Below are 19,606 nucleotides of genomic sequence, written 5' to 3' on the forward strand. Positions count from 1 at the left end.
AGGAATTTAATCAGGCGAGCTTGGTATCATTTCTTATATTGTTGTAAAAAATAAACGAACGCTATTTCATCGTCACTCACACTGCAGGTGATTATACACTAAGCCATATAAAAACGATCACACCTAATTTTTTTGCGACTTCCAAGAGCAGCGCAATGGCTTCGATGTGGTTTTCTGTTTGCCTTCTTCTAAAAGTGGCAGCCGTTTGCACTGCAAACGCAGGTAAGCTCCTTTCGATTCCTTTAGAACTTAGTCCTTCACCTGACCAATATTTGCCATGGAGGGAGTAATAGCCTTCGTGCTCAGTGGCTTAGAGGCCAGAGCCTGACCTGATCTGATAGTTAACCACGAGTCTGGGCATTTAGGAAAATGGCATCTTCTCACAAATTCCTTTTTGGCCCCGTCAACAAATCCGATTTTCTAGTAACGATCTCTTATGACTCCATCACAATAAGATGTTTCGTTGATCCTTGATAGTAATACCAAACTATAGAGCAACCGAATTTATTAGACAGCGAGTCAGGCTTATACTTCTGATCGAAAGAGGTCTTGATACCTGGCTACAATACTTAATTTTAGTAGCACTCTTTTTATTACTTTGGCGTTTGATCCAAGCACCAGGTACCTGCGACTTTGAGAATGGTCTATGTGGATATACTCACGATCAAAACTCTGATTTCGAATGGACTAACAACACAGGAGTCACTACAAGCTTCAACACTGGACCATTAGGCGACCACACAACTGGATCAGGTCAGGCATTACAACAAGTATACGTTGAACAGCAAGTGTTGCGTAGGCAACCCTTACTTTTGGCCCCATTTATGCATCGGTCATACAGACCAGCCCCCAGCCCTTATTCGACAACCAACACACGAGTATGAAAATAAAAGGTTGAATGTAACTTTATATGATTTTAAATTTAGGATATAAAAATAAATTAAATGCATATTTAAAAAAGGTCATGTTTAACACGTAATTTTCAATTTTGATTATTTCTAATTTTGGGTAAGAAACAAAGTTAGTCCTCTTTTATCTTACTCTGATTACGAGTACCCTCATCAAAACTCCATTAATTCAGCTTAATATATCGAAATTAAATCAATCAACTCGTCATTATTATTATTACTATTACTGTCACTATTATTAATATCCTTATTATTGTAACTATCATTATTATTATTATCATCATATAGCTATTATCGTCATTACTTTTATTTTCATTATCATTATTATTATTGTTGTTGTTGTTGTTGTCGTCGCAAAATCATCGTTTACCCAATACGGCCTAGACCGAGCAACTTACTGTCAACTTGGTCATCGACTAATAAAAGCGATACATAGATAAGATCACACAAGCTCACTCGAGCCGCGGCTTTGCATCTAAGATGTTGCTGATAAACCCAGTCCAATGCAATTGTAAAAAATGTAATCATAACATTTAATTATGCGAGAACAGGTTCTTACATGTACATCGAGACATCCAGCCCACGTCTAAACCGAGAGGCAGCCCATTTGGTTAGTCCTCAAATATCTGCTACGGATGGAAACTGTCTTAGTTTCTACTTTCATATGTTTGGTCTTAATATTCGCGAACTATCAGTATATACCCAGTCCATTAGTGGTTCCAGACATCCTTTGTGGCGCTTAAATGGGGACCATGGAGAGGCGTGGCACAATGCTGCAATACCATTAAGCATACCAAAAGATCTCACCTTTAAGGTAAATTTAGTTCATGATAGGAAAAGAGCTTAAGAAATTACAAGTTAAATTCATTACATGCACAAAAAACTCTTATGACAGATGAAATAGTTAAAAGAACTTTGTAAGTGTGTAGAGTACTTTCATTACAGGATAACCCTTTTGCGTAAAAGTTTCTTTAACAATGCCATCTCTCTTATTCATGACCTATCTATTTGCATAACAGATAGAACACTTAACCATTACCTATCTTAATGGAGGAAAATCTTAGATATGATAGACTTTTTACAATTTTTACGCTGCTGTGACTGAATCTGGAGGTTGCAGTGAAACTAAAATTTCATTGATGTTGTCTCCGTCGTGTTTTTCAGGCGTAAATTTACTTTGTCTCTGTATCAGCAAGGAATGCAACATTGCGATCCGATTAGTGTCCAAATGAGATTAAGTGTTCGAAAACGAAACGTCTAGAACTTTAACGTCGGAACTCTTGCAATTTAATGTCAGAAATCTCATTTCCGTTAACCTGAATCCATCTCAAAAACCACAATTAAATTCCAAAGTGACATCACAAGACACCGCTCAACACGAAAGCAGCAATAAAACCAGTCTCAATCTCTGGTTAGAGGTCTACTAAATCAAATGGATATCAATTTGCATGTAGGAGCAAATCATTGATGATATCTAACTTTATGTGTAACTACAAACTGAGTTTAATTTACTGTTCAACGCGCAGATTGTGTTTGAAGGCATCGCTGGCACTGGATACATGGGTGACATTGCCATTGATGATATCATGGTCGAACACACGAATAAATGCGACATAAACCCCCCTTCAGCGCAACCGCAGCCTCCTCAACCGACGCCTGTCCCTACCCCACCATGTAAGTTATTGTTATGATACTGACGTAATCAAAAATAGTAGAATGATAACCATGGGACAAGAGATAAAATGAGACTGACAAGCTAAGTTCACTGAACTGTTGGCTGTCTTGAAGGTTACTTGGAGCGGAAGGGGTTACTAACAATGATAGCCTTGGGATGCTAATTCTCCCTGGTTTTAGCACAACAGGTAAATTAGATCCAAACCAATCAATTTACATTACATTGCTATTGGCTGAAATGTCTTAGAATTCTGAAATATTGCAGTCTTGGATATCAATTTTGAGTTCTTCCTGGTTTTTAGCACAACAGGTAAAGTAGATCCATTACATTTTTATTGGTTAAAACCTCTTAGAACTTTGAATTGTTGAAAACGGGAGGACGTGCTTTCACAAGAAGAATTTTTCTTATGGTCACTGGAGGAAAGAAATATTTTTAAGTGCATTTTATTTTTTTTCCAGTTGTACCGTTTTGTGGTGTTAAACCGCATACGCGCATAGTCGGAGGCGCTATAGCCACACCAAACTCCTGGCCATGGCAAGCAATGCTCATGTATCAAAAAGACACCGGCGAATGGAAGCAGTTCTGTGGAGGATCACTGGTGCTGCACGATTGGGTTTTGACTGCTGCCCATTGTGTCAATAGTATCAGAGGAGATGATTATTCAACTCACATGGTCAGGTATGTTGATCACATGCAAAACGAAGCAAATTGCTTGAGGGCTTATAAAAATCTGATCAGCTCTGTTACGTGAAAGAAGCGTTCTTGGGGAGAACCAAGCGACCGCAAAAAATACTTTTCAATCCTGGATTAATAGGGACTTAAGGATATGGTGACTGAGGGCTACCGATGGACGCAAGCCCTCTTATTCTTTCGCACAGGGCTGAGTACAGAACGAGTGAAATACAAAGTTAAAATCATAGAATATCTACCACAGAGAACGAAAAGAGCGCGAAGTAACTACAAAAGAAGCTTGCTCTGGTTTTCTTTTTTCACATTGTGAGAATGTTCAATATACATTCGTTCTATTTTTTTGGTGGGCCCAAAATATATACAGAAAAATAGAATTTGTAATTTGGTTTGAAGGAGAGTACAATGGTTTTGGTCTCGCCTGTTCGGAATGAACACGGAAGATGCACCTGGTTTGGGCGGGGAAAATATCATATATCTTGCTGCGTATGTGGAGGTCAAAATCAGTAACCCTGAGTTATCCATAAACAATGCTTGCATTTCTCATGTTCAAAAGCGCTTCAAGTTGCTCTGAATATGGTGATATCGTTAACGTGATGTAGAAAAGCAACCCCTTAGTCAATGTTCTGACCTAAACCTTTCTCTTGTTCAAACATCAGGTACAACTCCGTACCTTCCCTCAATAAAGTATGAGAAATTCGCCGACTACGCTCTGCTCACATGCATGTCACTCATCTCGGTCGAAGTTTTCGTTCCTCCGTAGTCCATAGTCGCCCTACATTTAACGTCTCTAAATATATGTTCGTTCCATGACCGATGTAGGTTGGGTGCACATTACAAAAATACTTCACTGTTGACCGGTTCGGAACAAGACTTTGGCATCAAAAAGATCTATTTCCATCACGAGTACAACAGCATAACAAATTACAACTACGATGTCGCTCTTATTCATTTGGATCGTCCTGCAATACTTATGAACGGTGTGGGTCTTGTGTGCCTTCCTGATGACAACATTGAATTTTCACCAGGAGCCGACTGCTGGATAACAGGGTGGGGAACACTTCAACCAGGAGGGGCATCACCCGATGAACTACAAGAGGCAAAAGTTCCGTTGGTTTCGAACAAGGAATGCACTAAAAATGGTTCGTATGAAGCCAGCAAAATCACGCGTGAGATGCTATGTGCAGGATTTCCGGAAGGAGGGATAGATGCTTGTCAGGGCGATTCTGGGGGACCCTTGGTGTGTGAAGATAACGGAAAGTGGTATCTGATGGGAGATACCAGCTGGGGATACAGTTGTGCAAAGCCAAATTATTATGGCGTGTACGCAAGATTGGCATTACTAAAGGACTGGGTGTTCCACATATTAACAAATCCTGATTCAGCGTAAGTCAGCATTGTTCAAGGGAAATAAGGTCCCCTAGGAAATACAATAACTCACGTATCATTCTCGTACGAAATGTAAACACGCTGAAAAAATTATTTAGTACTTAAAAATACATCCAGAAGGTACTCAGTAATAAAGATTTCATGACAATTACACAATGCATCCAACCCTTTTTGTTTCTGCTTCTTTTTGTGCCTCATTTTCTATCGAAAACGGATGGGTCGCGTGGTTCTCGAGATGTATCTTGTTCAGTTCCTCCTTTATAAACTCTCTTAACTCTATTGGAAACCATCCATTTAACTCCAACCAATACTTCATTTGAAAAAAATTTGCTCACGGCCAATACCAACTACTCGAACTTAAACAAAACACCGAGCGATTATTTGAAATCCATACGGTACCACTCTCTAACTTAAGTTTTCAGTATTCAGATTATACAACTTTCAAAATGAGAAGACGAATTGACGGCACATCCCACTTAACGGTTAGAAGCCTCTCTCTCTGTCCTCTAATTTTCGCTGGGTGTACTTGATATGCATAACTCAAATGGATCAGCATTCAGGTTTACTGAAGTACTTTCCATCTCTAATCATGCCACAGATTATCAGTTTTAGAGGTGCCAAATATGTACGCGCGCCACTTCAGAGGAATTTTTTAGGAAATACTTATCAAAGCGTTACCCCGTCGTCACAAAGATAGAATATCTGCCTGTACTCTTTTCGACGAAAATCAAAGGGTAAAGCGGACATCGACATGTGACTGAATCTATACTAGCGAATCAAATTCCTTCGCGCGCCTTACGATGAACAACAATGAGCCTACTGAATGAACATGGTAGCAGCTGTTAGAAAAACATCAGTTTACGTTTTCTAGCCACAGGAGTCAAGACATTACAAAGTTTCCTAAGCAACCACTTGCACTAAGATTATTGCCGTCATAAACTAGTTGATTAAATTCGCAGAACGATTCCTTAAACATATAGCTTCCTCATGGAACAAAGACATTAAATCGTAACATAAACTTACATCAACTTTTAACCCCATCAAATAACACTCGTCCATCATTTTGAAACAATGACAAAAACAGTGTCAACCACACCTGTGTTAGTGTTCAAATTTGAGAGTTAACTATAGAATCGAACATTCATTAATTTTCATAGATCACACACTGTGATGCGGCGTGTTCACCTCTAGGCAGCTGACACTGGCCTTTGTCAAAAGAATTCCAATGTACGTATACACTTTAATGTCACACTCGTGACATTATTGAGTAATAAATACTGTTTGCAGGTAACGTTGATGTACTCATCGATTGCCAAGTTAGTTAGATGTATGTACCTGTCCATTTCATTGTTGGTTGAGAGAAAATACAATACCTACGAGGGCAATAAAAAACTGAAGGATTTGTAAGCGATTACCTTCTACGATAATGAAAGTGATTGTGTATTTACAGTATGGTAACGTTGTTCAGTTCAAGAGCAAGGGAGGGGGGTGGCTTATTGCTGTTACCATGCAACTTTGAATAACTGAAAAGATTCTTTCTAATTTAGGGGTTGTGGGGAGAAAGAATGACACTGGTATCAACAATTTTTTTCAATTTAACCTTTTCATTAAACGTTAACCAGCTGACATAGCTGTACGAAATGGGAAGGGCAGCTGACAAGTTGACAGAAAATACAGCCGACATCACCTGACTAGGTAAGTCCGTCGTAGCAGAATGGGACGTTTTTGCAGTGATGATGAATAATCTTCCCTCCTAAACCTGTTTAGGGATTAAGACTCACACACCAGCTTATCCTATGGTAGCTATTTTAGCAAGCACTCTTAATACATCACGATTTGGAGAGGAAAAACTGATATTTATAGCATAAGTCGGATCATAGCTCTTTAATCGCTACAGTAAAGAGTATTCAAAAAGAGGACATGGGTGAGTGAAAAACTAATTCAAATCGAGCAGTAAAAAAGCAGTAAAAAAGCTACTGGAGAATCGCGTTACGTAAATTCATAATGAGCTGTCCTAACTTAAAACGACAAGGTAACAGAAAAACAAAACAAAACAAAACAAAGCAAAAAAAAAACAGTCCTTCATTGGCGAAGTTACGGCCAAAAAACAAAGCACTTTCATTTTCTAAAATTAATTTAGTCATTTCTTTAATCCTCGTTGGATTTGTTCGACGCGTACCTTATTGAAATTCTTTCACAACTTTAGTCATTCTGTCAGTTCATCTTATTACCAATTCCAATGATGAATTCTTCTCTACAGTTATTACAAGAGAGCGGGAAAGTGTTTGCCGTGATCAACGATCTTTCCATCGTGAATAGGGCGTGGCGCATCAATCTATGTTTGCTCACTAAAACAGTGACAGATCTTTGATTTTGTTGCAGGAAGGATCAAAGCCCTTACAGTTTACATTGTGAAAGAAGTTGTACGTAATAAAAATCATTAAGATCCTTCTAGAAGGGCGATCACAACTCCTTTTTTACTAGCAGTCTTTTTCGTTACTATTACTAATCTCTACAGATTTTCTTTGGGTATGAAATTGACCATTCAAAACATCTCAAATCGAATTATCGTTTCATTGTCTTGAACCACTCCGCACTTAAGAAGAGGGTGGATCTTGATGGCACGTATTGGTGTTCTTTTCGAGCGTTAAAAATGTTTTTAACAGAACAGTTTTCGAGAAATCGTAAATGTCTGTCTAGATTTTGCCTTCTGCACTTGTTTCCTTTCTTGTCTAAGAACCTAAAGATCTCTGCTTGTCGTTGTACAGGCGAGAGACTGTTTGGAAATAGCAGTACTGATCAACGTGTGACCAATGATACCCCTATAACTTTAATAAACAACTTGATTGTTCCACAGATTGTATGACCTCTTCAGCCAGCTGTCCTCACGGGTACCGTCACAGGTTAGAACTTTCCCTGTTAAGTAGCACCTGCATAAACTAAAATCTGTTTCAACAAGGCGACTAAATTTCAAATACCCTTAAATCTAGAAGAAGGAACAATTTCGATATAGAAAAGGAGTAGTGCTTCTTTAAAGCTTTTCACTCTCAAAGAATTTAACCTATTTCAGTGGAAGCTGTGATTAAGATAAGCGTCTAACCTTTGCTTTTTCTGTCATGTTATAGCATAACTCTAAACGACATAAGACCGGAAAATAGCTCAGAAATTTGCGTCCGCTCGGAAGTCAAAGTCAAGGCCACTTCCAAAACAGATAATGTAACATAGCTCTTACACCGGAAATATGCACATGGCTAAAAATACAATTTTAAAACAAACTTACATTTAGTCATAAGCCTGGAAATTTAATTATTTTCCCACAAGTAGGATTTGTAGAATACCGCTACAAATCATCTGGAAGAGTCAACGGATTTTGACGAGATTCCTTTCCGTAAATTTCTTAGGCCATTCAAAAACAATATAATCCTCTTCTGGCTGTCACAACAACTAATTAGATCTTTATAAATCTTAAGTGCTATGCAAATGTCTATCTAATCTCATTCTTCCGATCAAGGCCAATGTGTTTATCAGCAACGAGGCCAAGCTGCCCTTGCGGCGCCTCTTTAAACTGAGGACAACGTCTGTCGGCTCAATCTGTTTATAAGCATTATCAGGCGATAACATCATAATAGCCACCGAATGGAATTTAAAGTTGATAGAGAATTCCGACCAGCATTTCGTGGAATAATAAAAACCATATTTGCTTTAAGCATGAACGTGAAATCGAAGGGCATCCAACTCGTGTTGACCTTGACTAATTCCACCTCAAAAGTCGAAAATAGTGAGGCAGGTAACAAAGTTAATAGATCTCAGTTGTCACCTATGATCCATTGTGCATTCTCAATCTTCACTGCACCGTGAAAAGGCTATGCAGTTTACATGCCCTTGGTGCATAAAGCTAAGTTGTCTCTATTAATTTGAACTGAAACTGACGGCAACTCGAAAGCAAATCCTCTAAAATGTTTGCCTTTCCTAAGTTATAGAAATAAACGAATACTTGAAACGTAATTATGAATAATTCTGCACAAAAGCTGAAATGAAAAAAAAAAAAAAAAAAAAAAGATGAGCTTTCTAAAGGTTGTATAAAAAATCAAGTGAATCGAAGAAGCCATCAACAGTCGACGGATTCTTCGAGTGCAATGATAGTTATGCCAAAGAACAAATTGGCGAATAATTTAGACATGTTCGTAAGAAAAACTTAGAGAAGATAACAATTCGAAATAAAAACATTTCTTGTTTTCCTGCGAAGTGGAAAATCACCAGCTGCACATGAAAAAAACCTGCAGTTCAAGATTTCTCGACTTAGTGCTGGTGGTTTACAGGGATAAAATCTTTGAAAATTTCCGGTCAACTTTCAGTAAAGCCTGAGGCGACTTCTTCTTCGCATCATAATTTCCACGTGGCACTAGAAGTAATCTTTTGCTTGAATAACATCGTTTTCATGTTATCATATCAACATTATTTGACTCTGGCTTAGAGCGAGACTTTTCTTCACTTGACGTCTCTGAAATAAGCGGAACCTGGCTTGTGGTTTTATTAAAGCTTTTATGAAAAAACAAAATAGAGAGCTGGTTACCATGAAGGGGAGGGACAATTGAAAAGATTTAATAAAAGGTTCTCTAAGGGTTTCTATGAATACTTGACCTGTAACCAGCCAATTATTGAAAAGGAAAAGTCGAAAACACTGACTTAATGATACTTGCGAACTGCCAAAGAGTTACAACACGAGCTTGACAATTTAGTGTCCTTATCTTCACAGTCTTCAGGGAGGAAGTAACGAAGGGCAAAATTGACAGGATTATTCAAAGTACAGCACAGACGCAAATATCAAAGACAAACTCCGCACTTGCAAATTCTTGTGTCGGCAGAAGTGATAACGTTGAGTTACCCTCACTGTTCAGCAGTTACCTTAATTACTCCTTCGCCAAGATAAGTAATACGTTACAATGGTTGGGAGGGAAAATTCGTAAACTGGAAGAAAACTGGAGACAAAAAGCAGCGCTTAAAATTAGTTTATTTCGTCCTAGCAGCCGATGTAAATCTACAAAACTATGTGAAATATTATCACACTAGCAGTATAGGCAAAAAAACAACTGATCCGAGCTAGACGGACTGATCAGAGAAACGGTTTGTGTACAGCTTGCTGGAACTGGGAAACGACTGAGGAAACGCTGAAATTAAAATCTCCAGGAAGCACGTGGAATTTATTAAAAAGAGGCCACAGATATAAAAAAGAATAGAGGACTGTAGTATTCTCCTCTCTCTTTTGAAAAAGTACTGACGAAGAATTGACCGTATATCAGAAATCCTTTGAGGCGATAAGGGTTCACTCGTGGCCATTTGAAATACTCATGCTCTTTTTCTGTGCATTGTGTTGGAAATGGATCAATTAAACAGTGCCTTGCTTTAGTTGGTTATTATTTTGGATAGTCACAGCTTGACCCTGTCATATCCTACTGTGTTATAAATTGTTGTGTCGTAACCAGTGAGACTCGTGAACAGGAATTTAAAATGGAAAGCGACGATCAGCTGTTACGAGTGAGCATTGTGTATGACAACTGCCGCGTAAAAATTATGCCATGTGCTGGGCTCTTATTAAGAAATCTTGCGAAACACTTCTATTGTGATTTGGCCTTCAAACCGAATTCAACCTAAGGCTATTTTTACTCAAAACCTCTTTAACAAATTTATATCTTGCCTGTACAAGAATAAAAAAATACGCAGAGGACAGTAGGTTCTCCCCAACACATGACAGATTGAAGTGGACAGAAGAAGTAAAACAGGTGGCTGATAATGGTGGGTAAAGCCCTTCGTGATCAACGTCATAATTAGACAATCTCTATTGATGAAATTTTTATTTTTTAGAAAACATAGTTAAATTACAACCTCGGTGATCTGTCAAATCGGGAAAAATACGGTCTCAATCTGTGTTTTACAATTTCATCAGTCACAGTGCCTTTTTTAGTGGACCAAATCGAGAATAGCGAAGAAAAGGATACAACATGAAACGTTTCATCACAAAGAGTGTTTGAGTGTGTATGGAGCAATCCACGCGGAGCTGTAGCCCCTTACTGCAGCTGGAATTTATTTAACAGTAGTTCACAATCGAATCCTTATGGGAAATTATAGATGCAATTTCTTAAACATATGGATAACGTAAGCAAGAAACCTGACAGTTTAGTTGATCAAAAAGAAAAATAACTTAGTTTTCAGATTCTCTGTATCTCACGTTCAGGTCACGTTGTCTGTACTTAGTTGCATTGGAGGAAGACAAAAGCAAGTTTCTGTAACTTAAAACGAAGGATGACGCTCTACAACTTCCCCTTTTTCGTGCTTTCTAGGGATACGTTCGGGCTACAATCTTACATAAATGCAAATCCAGCTGCAATTTCTTCAAGCAGTTCCTTTCACGTTTCCTACTCTAGAATGTGAGTCGAAATTGAGACAGTTTTCCATCAACAGCTTCTTTAAGGGGGGTTTTTTTCCTGGGTTGTAAACCGGTTAAAAGTCCTGTTCCCTTAGATTAAAGAGAGGTATAGACCAATGGTAGACACGGCCTATACGACTTAACATAAAATGCATACCAAGTGAATAGCATCGGCAAGATGTGATCATCAAGTTAGCCACACTCCTGTGTATGTGGAAAGCATAGTATAGAACATGGACATACGAAACAAGTCCACTTCATTTCTTCTATGTTTTGTCCAGAAAAAGCAAACAGGAGTAATGCGTTCTTGAAGCACGTGTTGCTGGTGGTAGTGGCTGATGCGCTCGTCTACATTTTTGGCCTTCAAAAACGAATGGAAAAAATAGGAGAAAGGTCCCCAGCTATTAACAATATTCTCTCCTTACTTTCAAGTCTCAAATTAAATGAGTTTTTTTTAAATTTCTTCATTTTAAAATCATTTCCTTGTGATTGACATAATAGCACCTGCTTTCTTAGAGAACACTGACATTTGATCAACCTCCAGAAAACAGTCGTATCAAAATCGCAAAAGGTGTTTGTTACAAAACATTTTAAAAACATCAGGGAAGTCATTTTGGCAATTTCACAGTCCACATACTTGTTTTGTTCTCATTCACCATAAGAAGGTTTGACAGCTGTTGATACTATCAATTAATGATCTAGGTATTTTGTTATCAACTCTGACGTTAAATAATTTACAAGATGTGTTCACGCTTTGTCAACAGTTATGGAGACTACCCCTTAGTTCAATATCACTTCACAATAAGTAGCAAACTTGGCACAAAAATCAAAACAGTTAGGAAAAGAGAAAAGAAATTTTGCTAAAAGGCGATTTTTTGCAGAAAAGTCGATTACTAGAAAAGGAAATAGATCTGAATCATTGACTTAGCCGAGGACACAGATGGACAGTGTTACTGCGTCGCTAAACAAAGCTTCTGACGAGGAATAAACACTTCTAGGAAGTCAATGGAGAGGTTCACGCATAGAGTAACGCTTTCGCAAACAAAAATCAGAGGGAGAGAGATAAATCACGAGACTTTGTGGTAAAGAAGCCTTCAAGAAACACACTTGGAAATATTAAGAGTAATTTATTTGCCACTAAATGGTGAACAATGCAACAGGTTATTAAGACAATGACAAAATATAGCTTTCTTGACAACTACCTCAGAACTAACCAGCCAGAATAAAATTCTCAGTATAGCGATACAAAAAAGGTAAATAAATGAGACATAAGACGGGTAATATCGTAGCAAGATTTGAAGTGTTCCATCAACTATTATTAACAAACCTGTCGACTAAAACTTCATGAAGTCTTTGTCTGTAGGCGCAAATGATGTTTTTGTGAAAATTCAAATCCTATAAAAAGCGTAAACAATTTTATCCTGTTTCTCGACTTTTTTTGAATCCTTTTAACACCTATTTTTTTTCTTTCATATTAAGTTCATCTCTTGAGCCTTATTTATAGTAGATGAGTACAACAATTTAAAGCATCATTGTTGTATTGTTGGATTATCCTAATAGTGTCACATTACAAGAAATCTGTTGTGTTTCTTCAAACTTGTAAAAAAGAATAGTTTCTTAACGTGCAGTGATAAGTAAAGTTGGGAACGCGACAGAAGTAATACATGAAACACCGTAGGAAAACTTAAAACTAGGCATATGCAGACTTAGTGTCCGTTATTGTAAAATGAGAGATCCAAGAAAGTTTACCTTATCACGGGACAGGGTTGAATACTGTAATTGTCAGAAAAACTATCTCTATTTCTCGGTCTCGTAAGCTCATTACTATGACTAAATTTTCATATAATTGAACACTGGACATTAAGGGTAGAGAGATAGCTCCCGACTGGAAGTAAAGGTGACACTTGGACACTAGGCGTTACTTAAACAGGTGACCCATTCGACCACAATAAAAAGTAGCCGGGAATATCGATACCTCTTCCTCCTACCACGAATATCCACAATAAAACGGAGCTATTCCACCCTCAAAAGTATGGGAAAAAGTCGGCAAGTTGTAAACAAGATATTGAAACTGAGATTGAAACAAGAAGTAAGAACTGAAAAGGATAACATTCCTCTATTCGCTTGTATTTTGAGGTGTGCAAATTTTAAATCCTGGTCTTACGCTTGAGATTGGGGCTATCAGCTTAGCTCCAAAAATGAGCTAAGGCGATAAGAATCGCCGACGAATGATGAACGCTGCCGACAAAAATCGCCAGTAATAAGCAAAGTAATACTTGTCTGTTACGCACAAGGCGACGGGCTCTAAGGAGGTGGCATGATGTTCTAGAAAAAGTAGTTACTCACATCCAAACTAGAGTTGAGATTAAGACTTCACAGGATTTTAACCCTGAGTCCATTACTATGTGTCTCCACCCAACTAAGGGTTAAAACCCAATGAATGCCTTGCAAAGTGAGGAAAATGAAGTTAATCGAGAGCGAAGCCACTTGTATTGATAACTTTTCTTAGATGATTAAATTCACCTGCATAAAGAAACAACTAGCATAGCGGTTTTCTTTTTTTTATAAAAAATATGATAAATAAGAAGATAAAAAAAGAAAATCTTGAAGGACATATTTTTTCCAATACAGTAACAATTCAATCCTTTTACTACCACGACACTTAAACCTCAAATTGAATAAACAAGCAGCCCAGCGCTAAGTAATGATAGATTTTCTGCCTCGCCACAGCCTTTTTAACGAGGACACTCCAAATCACTATTCATCCATTCGAAACATCTTTTATCGTTCACTCTTTTGTTCGCGATAGAATTGTTGTCACAAATCACTTGCAAGGCCTCCTCGCTTGAAACAACCAGTAACGCCTTTTTTAAAGTTATTGTTTTGTTTCTGCTAGTTAAGTAGCACGTCAAAGCAGGTATTTAGCGGAAATTTGACAAACATACGAAATAAAGATGAAGTACCCTTACTTTCCGTTTGCTTCTTTAAGACCTCAAACATGAAAGCTAAAGCTTCCTTAATAAAGCACCACAGCAAGGATCTAACAACTTTCCCAGTTCGCCTTTTGCGCTTTGGGTCACACTGTGAAGGTGACAGCTTTAGACAATAAACCTTTGTTTGTGGATTTCGCGACGAGCTCATCTATGCAGGTTCAAGACTGAAAAAGATCGCCTTTATTGTAACTCCTTAATAGACGATTATGGTCCGTCGAACATTTATGGCGACCTCTTATAAATTCACGGTGCCTTTTTGTCCTCTTGTCGTGGAAACTTCCTGAGTCTATTCAAAATTAAACCTTTTCATGTCGTCAGTCACGTTTGTCGAATAATCGGTTCTTTTAAAAACACTTCCAGTCATTACTGAAGCATGAAAATCACAATCAATGCTGACCAAAGAAGCAATCAAAACAAATGAGCTTGTTGTCTCTTTTTTAAAATATAATCCTCCAACAATTGTAGCGACACATTGCTGTCTGATTTTACTTCTCAAGATTCACGTATCGCAATAATTCATAAATAAAGAACTTACCTTCACTTAATGTTTTCAATTGGCACACGTATAAAGCAATTAGCTCCTCTTAGAAACAGCTTTACATAAGTACCGTGGTACAATATCACGGAGACAGACTGGAAAATAATTCTGGCTAAAGTGATAATAATATCAAAAGCTGCCGCGATTAAGTGAAGCGTGTGATGCGCATTATTATTCGGCCAAATGGTGAACTGTAAGAAGCGCTTACAAACCTGACATTCTCTAAAATCCTTTAAGTTACAATAGAGAATCTATCACTTGGCTTCTTTAATTGTGAGAAACGGATTGTCTGACCCAAAAAAAAAAGGAATTGTTTGATGACGTGAGACTTGAAAGGCCAAACTGATATATTGATTTTGATTTGCTGAACAGTAGGGGGTACTTTATGAAACCGTTGGGTCTCGAGCCGTCATATTTTGCCATAAACAATCCGCTATGTTTCATTTAGGTCTTACGAATGAGAACAAATTGCGCAAACAGGGCAGTGTCTTTGTTTAAACGATGCCGTTTTAGCGTTATTTGCAATTGAATACACATCAGTTTCACCACATTGTCGTTACTAGATCTATTGTATTCGCAATTCAAGGAGTTCAATTTGAACATCTTTCAGGACCGCCTTCGCATTTTGAAGTTATTCCAGTCTCTTTTAAGTGGTTCTGAAACGAATCACAAAAAGCACCGACAGAAGCGTTTTTTAATTAGTTTGCCTTTTGTAAAATTGCTTATTAATGAATCACTTTACAAACAGAGACGCCAGGCGTTCTCAAGAGACCCGCTGAGTACTAATTGGTATGTAATTTGTCCAAGATAAGTAGCGTTTTCATATTTATTCGCTAAGTAAACACAAGATAATTTCTCCTTAAGTGGACCATGTACTTCACATTGGTTCACTTGAAAGATTTTCATCAGCCTAAGTAAACCACTAGAATAATGAAAAGTTTATCTGTCGTAAGATACAAACATACTTCATCCTAAATTCACGAACTCAAAAAACATGTTAATATTTTATTACAAGGATAGAAACTTGCCACGAGCGAATTCCAGCTGACCGAAATGTAAATAAAAAAATCCATTAAGTGTTTATCATTAAATGATTGTCGAAAGAAAAAACGTCAAAAATAATTCAGTCCCTCGGTCTCAATGCAAGTGTTTAATTCGCTTGAAGGATAAACAAGCACATAATTTTACGCTACAATATGCTCGACATTGATTTCAAATTCCATCTAGATTAACAAGTGTTATTTTAAAAAATCATCATTTCGTACTGTGAATGAGAACTCTTCGACACACAAGTTTGTTAAAGGAAGGCATACAAATTATCATCTGCTTACCAAATAAAGTTAGTCTTTGTGGAAAAGTGGCTTTCTATGCATTACGATTATAAACCCTTGTCTTTTATTCAAAAAGTTTTTCAAGAAAATTAACACCTCTACAAATAACATTTAAGAGTGGTAAAATAGTGCTACAGTGTAAGAGCCATTAATACTAGCGTGAAAAAAAATATAAACCAAACTTCAAAGGAAGCTACAAGGTGCATGAAAGAAGGCGAAGTCTCCTGTCAGACACAACGATAAACTTTAACACGCTAACCACGAGCAAGAGAAACCCTCTCGTTCCATCAAATTATTAATCACCTAAAAAGTAGCACAAGCCAACATGTCAATTCTTTTTTTCAGGAAACACTCCACAAAAATTTATGGCGAGGCTTGATAAGCCAAATTTTGAAGCGTAAACGATCTTGTGCCAGATTCTTGAGAGAGACACATGTCTAAGCTGTCGTTTGAGTGACGACTTTTTCAAGAAGCAAATAATAAAAGTCTGGTTTTCTTATCACAGAGCGACATTGCGTTCTCATCTGTTATATTCTAATGAACACCATATGGATGAAAGCTGTGTAGGTGTGTTCATTTACCAAGGGCCATCGGCAGGTAGCTTTATGAAGTACTGCGCCAACTGTTTGGATCTTTCAGGTTGAAGATAATCGCAGAAGTAGGAGGGATTTAACGGGAAGCAGTGTGGCACCAGCACAAGTGGTTCTATTGAGCTATCCCGAAAATAAGAGAGGAGCTTACTACAAAGAATAATTTTATTCCAATTCATATGTTACAATAGATTATTTCTGTTATATTTACACAGAATATGTAAGTTACTTGGGAATAAAATCTTCATTCACTTCGATTTAGAAGTGGTGTTTCATGTGTAACTATCGCTGGTGGCTGAATAAATAACAGCATTAAGCTGATAAGTGCAGCCACTCATTTATGTCAAATAAGGCCACCAGTTTCTTACCGGACGTTTCTTATGCGCTAAGAAGCGTGGCAACACCTAACGTCGGAACAGACGACGAAAGTTAACTTGCCCCACCAGCGAAAACAAGATGATTAGGGCCTTTTCACAAGTTTTAGCAGGTACAACCCTATGACAACCAGTTTCTCTGGGAAAAAAAATACTGAGAAGCTATACGGCCTTAAATTAGCTGTACGCCTATTCTTTCCTTCCGACAGGGTTGCACGAGAGGTGTTTCCCATTAATAGGGCGGTTAAATAATTACAAAGGCATTGTTTTCATCGTCAAGGAGTGAGCTGCTAGGGTCTCACATAATGGTTTGCTGTGTGTCTCAATGTCAATGCAATTTTACGGAAATTGTTTCAAAAACACGTGCTTGATGTCTTTATAATTGCTCTCACAACAACCTGAAATAAATTGATTGCCTGAAACCAGAATCTCTCTTTTAAAACGTTTCCACAAGACTCTCGCTCACTTGTCAATAGTCGTCCATATATTTCATATAAAATAAAAAAATACATGAAATTATCATTTTCTTTAAGGATTTCACTCTGTAGCACAAGCACCGATAAATTCTTTTTAAAAAATCCATTCCAATCTGCTAGTCGAGCAAACTCGATGAAAAAAAAAAAAAAAGAATATCACTGAGATAAAAAAATAAAATACAACCTAAAAGAGTTTAACTAAACAGATATGTAATAGAAAATGTTGCTACTTGCCAACTAGTCTAGTGGTACATAAAATTGTGAAAAGTTTGAGGAGGGCCATAAGGATTCCTGTGTGAGTAACCTACAGCTTGTCCGAAGTGTGAATTCGGCAAATTTACGTGCGCGTAAGACTGAAAAGCAAAGTGAGGACCGTAAGGCGAAGGCTCACAACAAACGGAGCTAGGTCCAAGACTCGATGGAAACCTTGGTGGTAAATACGGCTTGCTCGCCAGTTTGAGTTTTTCTAGTTCAGCCTCATGAAGCCTCTTAGCTTTCGCTCTTCGATTTTGAAACCATATCTTAACTTGCGTTTCTGTAAGGTTCAAAGAGGCAGAAAATTCCGCTCTTTCAGCGATCGAGAGGTATTGCTTTTGTCGAAATTTCCTTTCCAATGCAAGGAGTTGTGAAGTTGTAAAAGGCGTTCTCGGTTTGCGATTAGTCTTGTGCTTCCTGAGTTGGCATTTCGTCGGACTAAGTCGTGGGCGAACCCCTGAAAGAGAAGCCCCGAAAGGAGGATTAGTGCGGAGTACTGGGTGACTCGTATAGCTCATACACAAGATCTGTTAAGACACGCACTGAGTAGTCAGTAAAGCAAGTCCCGAAAAAATATCTCCTTTCCTATCGGACAAGGGGGAATAGTTCCGATAATTCTATAGCATTAAACGTGGTCAATTGAGATACAACCAAAAATAGGATTTCATACACGAGTGGTATTTTTGACTTACGAGGTGGAGGGTCATATCTAGTAGAATGCATCCAAGGAAAGTCTTCTGTCCATTCCACGCGTTCATTAGTATCTTTGCTCTCAGTAGTCGAATCGATAGACGGTTCAGCGCTTCTTACAGCTTCTCCTCCCCTAACATCTTGTTTATCCAACAGCCTTTCAACAGAAAAGTTAATCGGTAACCCTGGAGTGCGGGATGAATTTGACGGACTGTCGCCATTTTGTTCTGGTTTGGATATAAGCGACTCAACGCTGAAAGATATGCCTCTAGCCGTGGCAGGCCTTCTTTCCTCCATTGCTTTGTGAGTGGATCGCAGTTCGATTTTCTTTAGCACAAAAGGCTTCTTCGTTTGCGTGTCGTCCCTGGAATGCCTAGTTGCTCTGCCGTCCGTAGCTTTAGTTCGGAACTGAAGAGAACCTGCTGTGAACAGCCATTTCACCCGTTTGACGTCCGCGAATATTGGACCCTGCCTAATAGGGCATAAGATAATTGTGTCATTATCAAGCAAATTTGTTGTTGATAAATGGCAGCCAACCACAGGACGCGCAGGGTGTCATCTTTAAAAGATTTGATAACTGCTAAATTGTTCCCATTGGCTCGCATTAAAACCAATTTACGGCTTGGTAGTCCTATTGTTTCTGTCGGCGTGGTGGCTTCGATAATTCTGCAAACATGCTGGAACTGCCTCCGAGGCATTTGCAAAATAATTTCGTCTGACGTGCCCACACTGTCGGTTTGAAGTTGTTATCCAAAAGTACCGCCTTTCTAGCTTCAAAACCAAAACCACTTGTCTGATAATTAGGATTAATATGCAAGGTACTTAAAGAAAAGTAATGGGATGGTTTCGAGATGGGAATCTTCTTTCATCCGGTGACGAAAGTCACGAAAGAGAGCGACGGCGCGACCTTTATTTCCTTCACGGCCGTATTCCCTTTGAAAATAAACACCACCATTTAAGTCTGGAAACATCTCGGCTCTCTCTCAAAAGACATTTTTTGTTTTCTAAAAATCAAAGCTCTAAGGAAACAAGTATTTCCTAATTGTTTGCTCTAATCCTTAAAACAAATAGTAGACGTCAGCGGGGGGCTTTCAACCGATAGTATCGGATCTTAAAGGAAAACAAAATTTTATGGAAATCAATTAGAGCTTTTTCAAATACAAATTACTACGTGTCTCTATTATCGGCTTGTTCGGGAAGCAATTTCCATCTGTGTATGCAACCGGTAATTGAGAGGTAATTGAAGCAAGCGATGTGCTTTCGAAGATAATGATAT

At 38.1% G+C, this 19,606-nt stretch overlaps 2 protein-coding genes and 2 long non-coding RNA genes across 4 annotated transcripts; 3 read left to right on the forward strand and 1 right to left on the reverse strand.

The window, feature by feature from the left end:
* Positions 1-69: 69 nt before the first annotated feature.
* Positions 70-4,822, forward strand: LOC113669693 (CUB and peptidase domain-containing protein 1). The gene is made up of 6 exons (XM_027185770.2): positions 70-222; positions 616-753; positions 1,460-1,722; positions 2,435-2,582; positions 3,042-3,261; positions 4,093-4,822. The coding sequence occupies exons 1-6, from the start codon at positions 156-158 to the stop codon at positions 4,658-4,660; spliced, it is 1,404 nt and encodes a 467-aa protein (XP_027041571.2). The 5' UTR covers positions 70-155; the 3' UTR covers positions 4,661-4,822.
* Positions 4,823-6,051: 1,229 nt separating this feature from the next.
* LOC149050457 (uncharacterized) lies at positions 6,052-17,539 on the forward strand. The gene is made up of 2 exons (XR_016183895.1): positions 6,052-7,562; positions 16,291-17,539. It is a non-coding gene; the product is annotated as an uncharacterized LOC149050457 (long non-coding RNA).
* Positions 7,582-14,048, forward strand: LOC149050458 (uncharacterized). Its single transcript, XR_016183897.1, has 2 exons — positions 7,582-10,452; positions 11,965-14,048. It is a non-coding gene; the product is annotated as an uncharacterized LOC149050458 (long non-coding RNA).
* Positions 16,683-19,484, reverse strand: LOC113669690 (homeobox protein MSX-2). Its single transcript, XM_027185766.2, has 2 exons — positions 18,333-19,484; positions 16,683-18,097 (listed from the first exon to the last, which is right to left on the reverse strand). The coding sequence occupies exons 1-2, from the start codon at positions 18,625-18,627 to the stop codon at positions 17,628-17,630; spliced, it is 765 nt and encodes a 254-aa protein (XP_027041567.2). The 5' UTR covers positions 18,628-19,484; the 3' UTR covers positions 16,683-17,627.
* Positions 19,485-19,606: the final 122 nt, after the last annotated feature.

This window comes from Pocillopora damicornis, chromosome 2, assembly GCF_964200805.1.
Source record: "Pocillopora damicornis chromosome 2, jaPocDami1.2, whole genome shotgun sequence".
NCBI lineage: Eukaryota > Metazoa > Cnidaria > Anthozoa > Scleractinia > Pocilloporidae > Pocillopora > Pocillopora damicornis.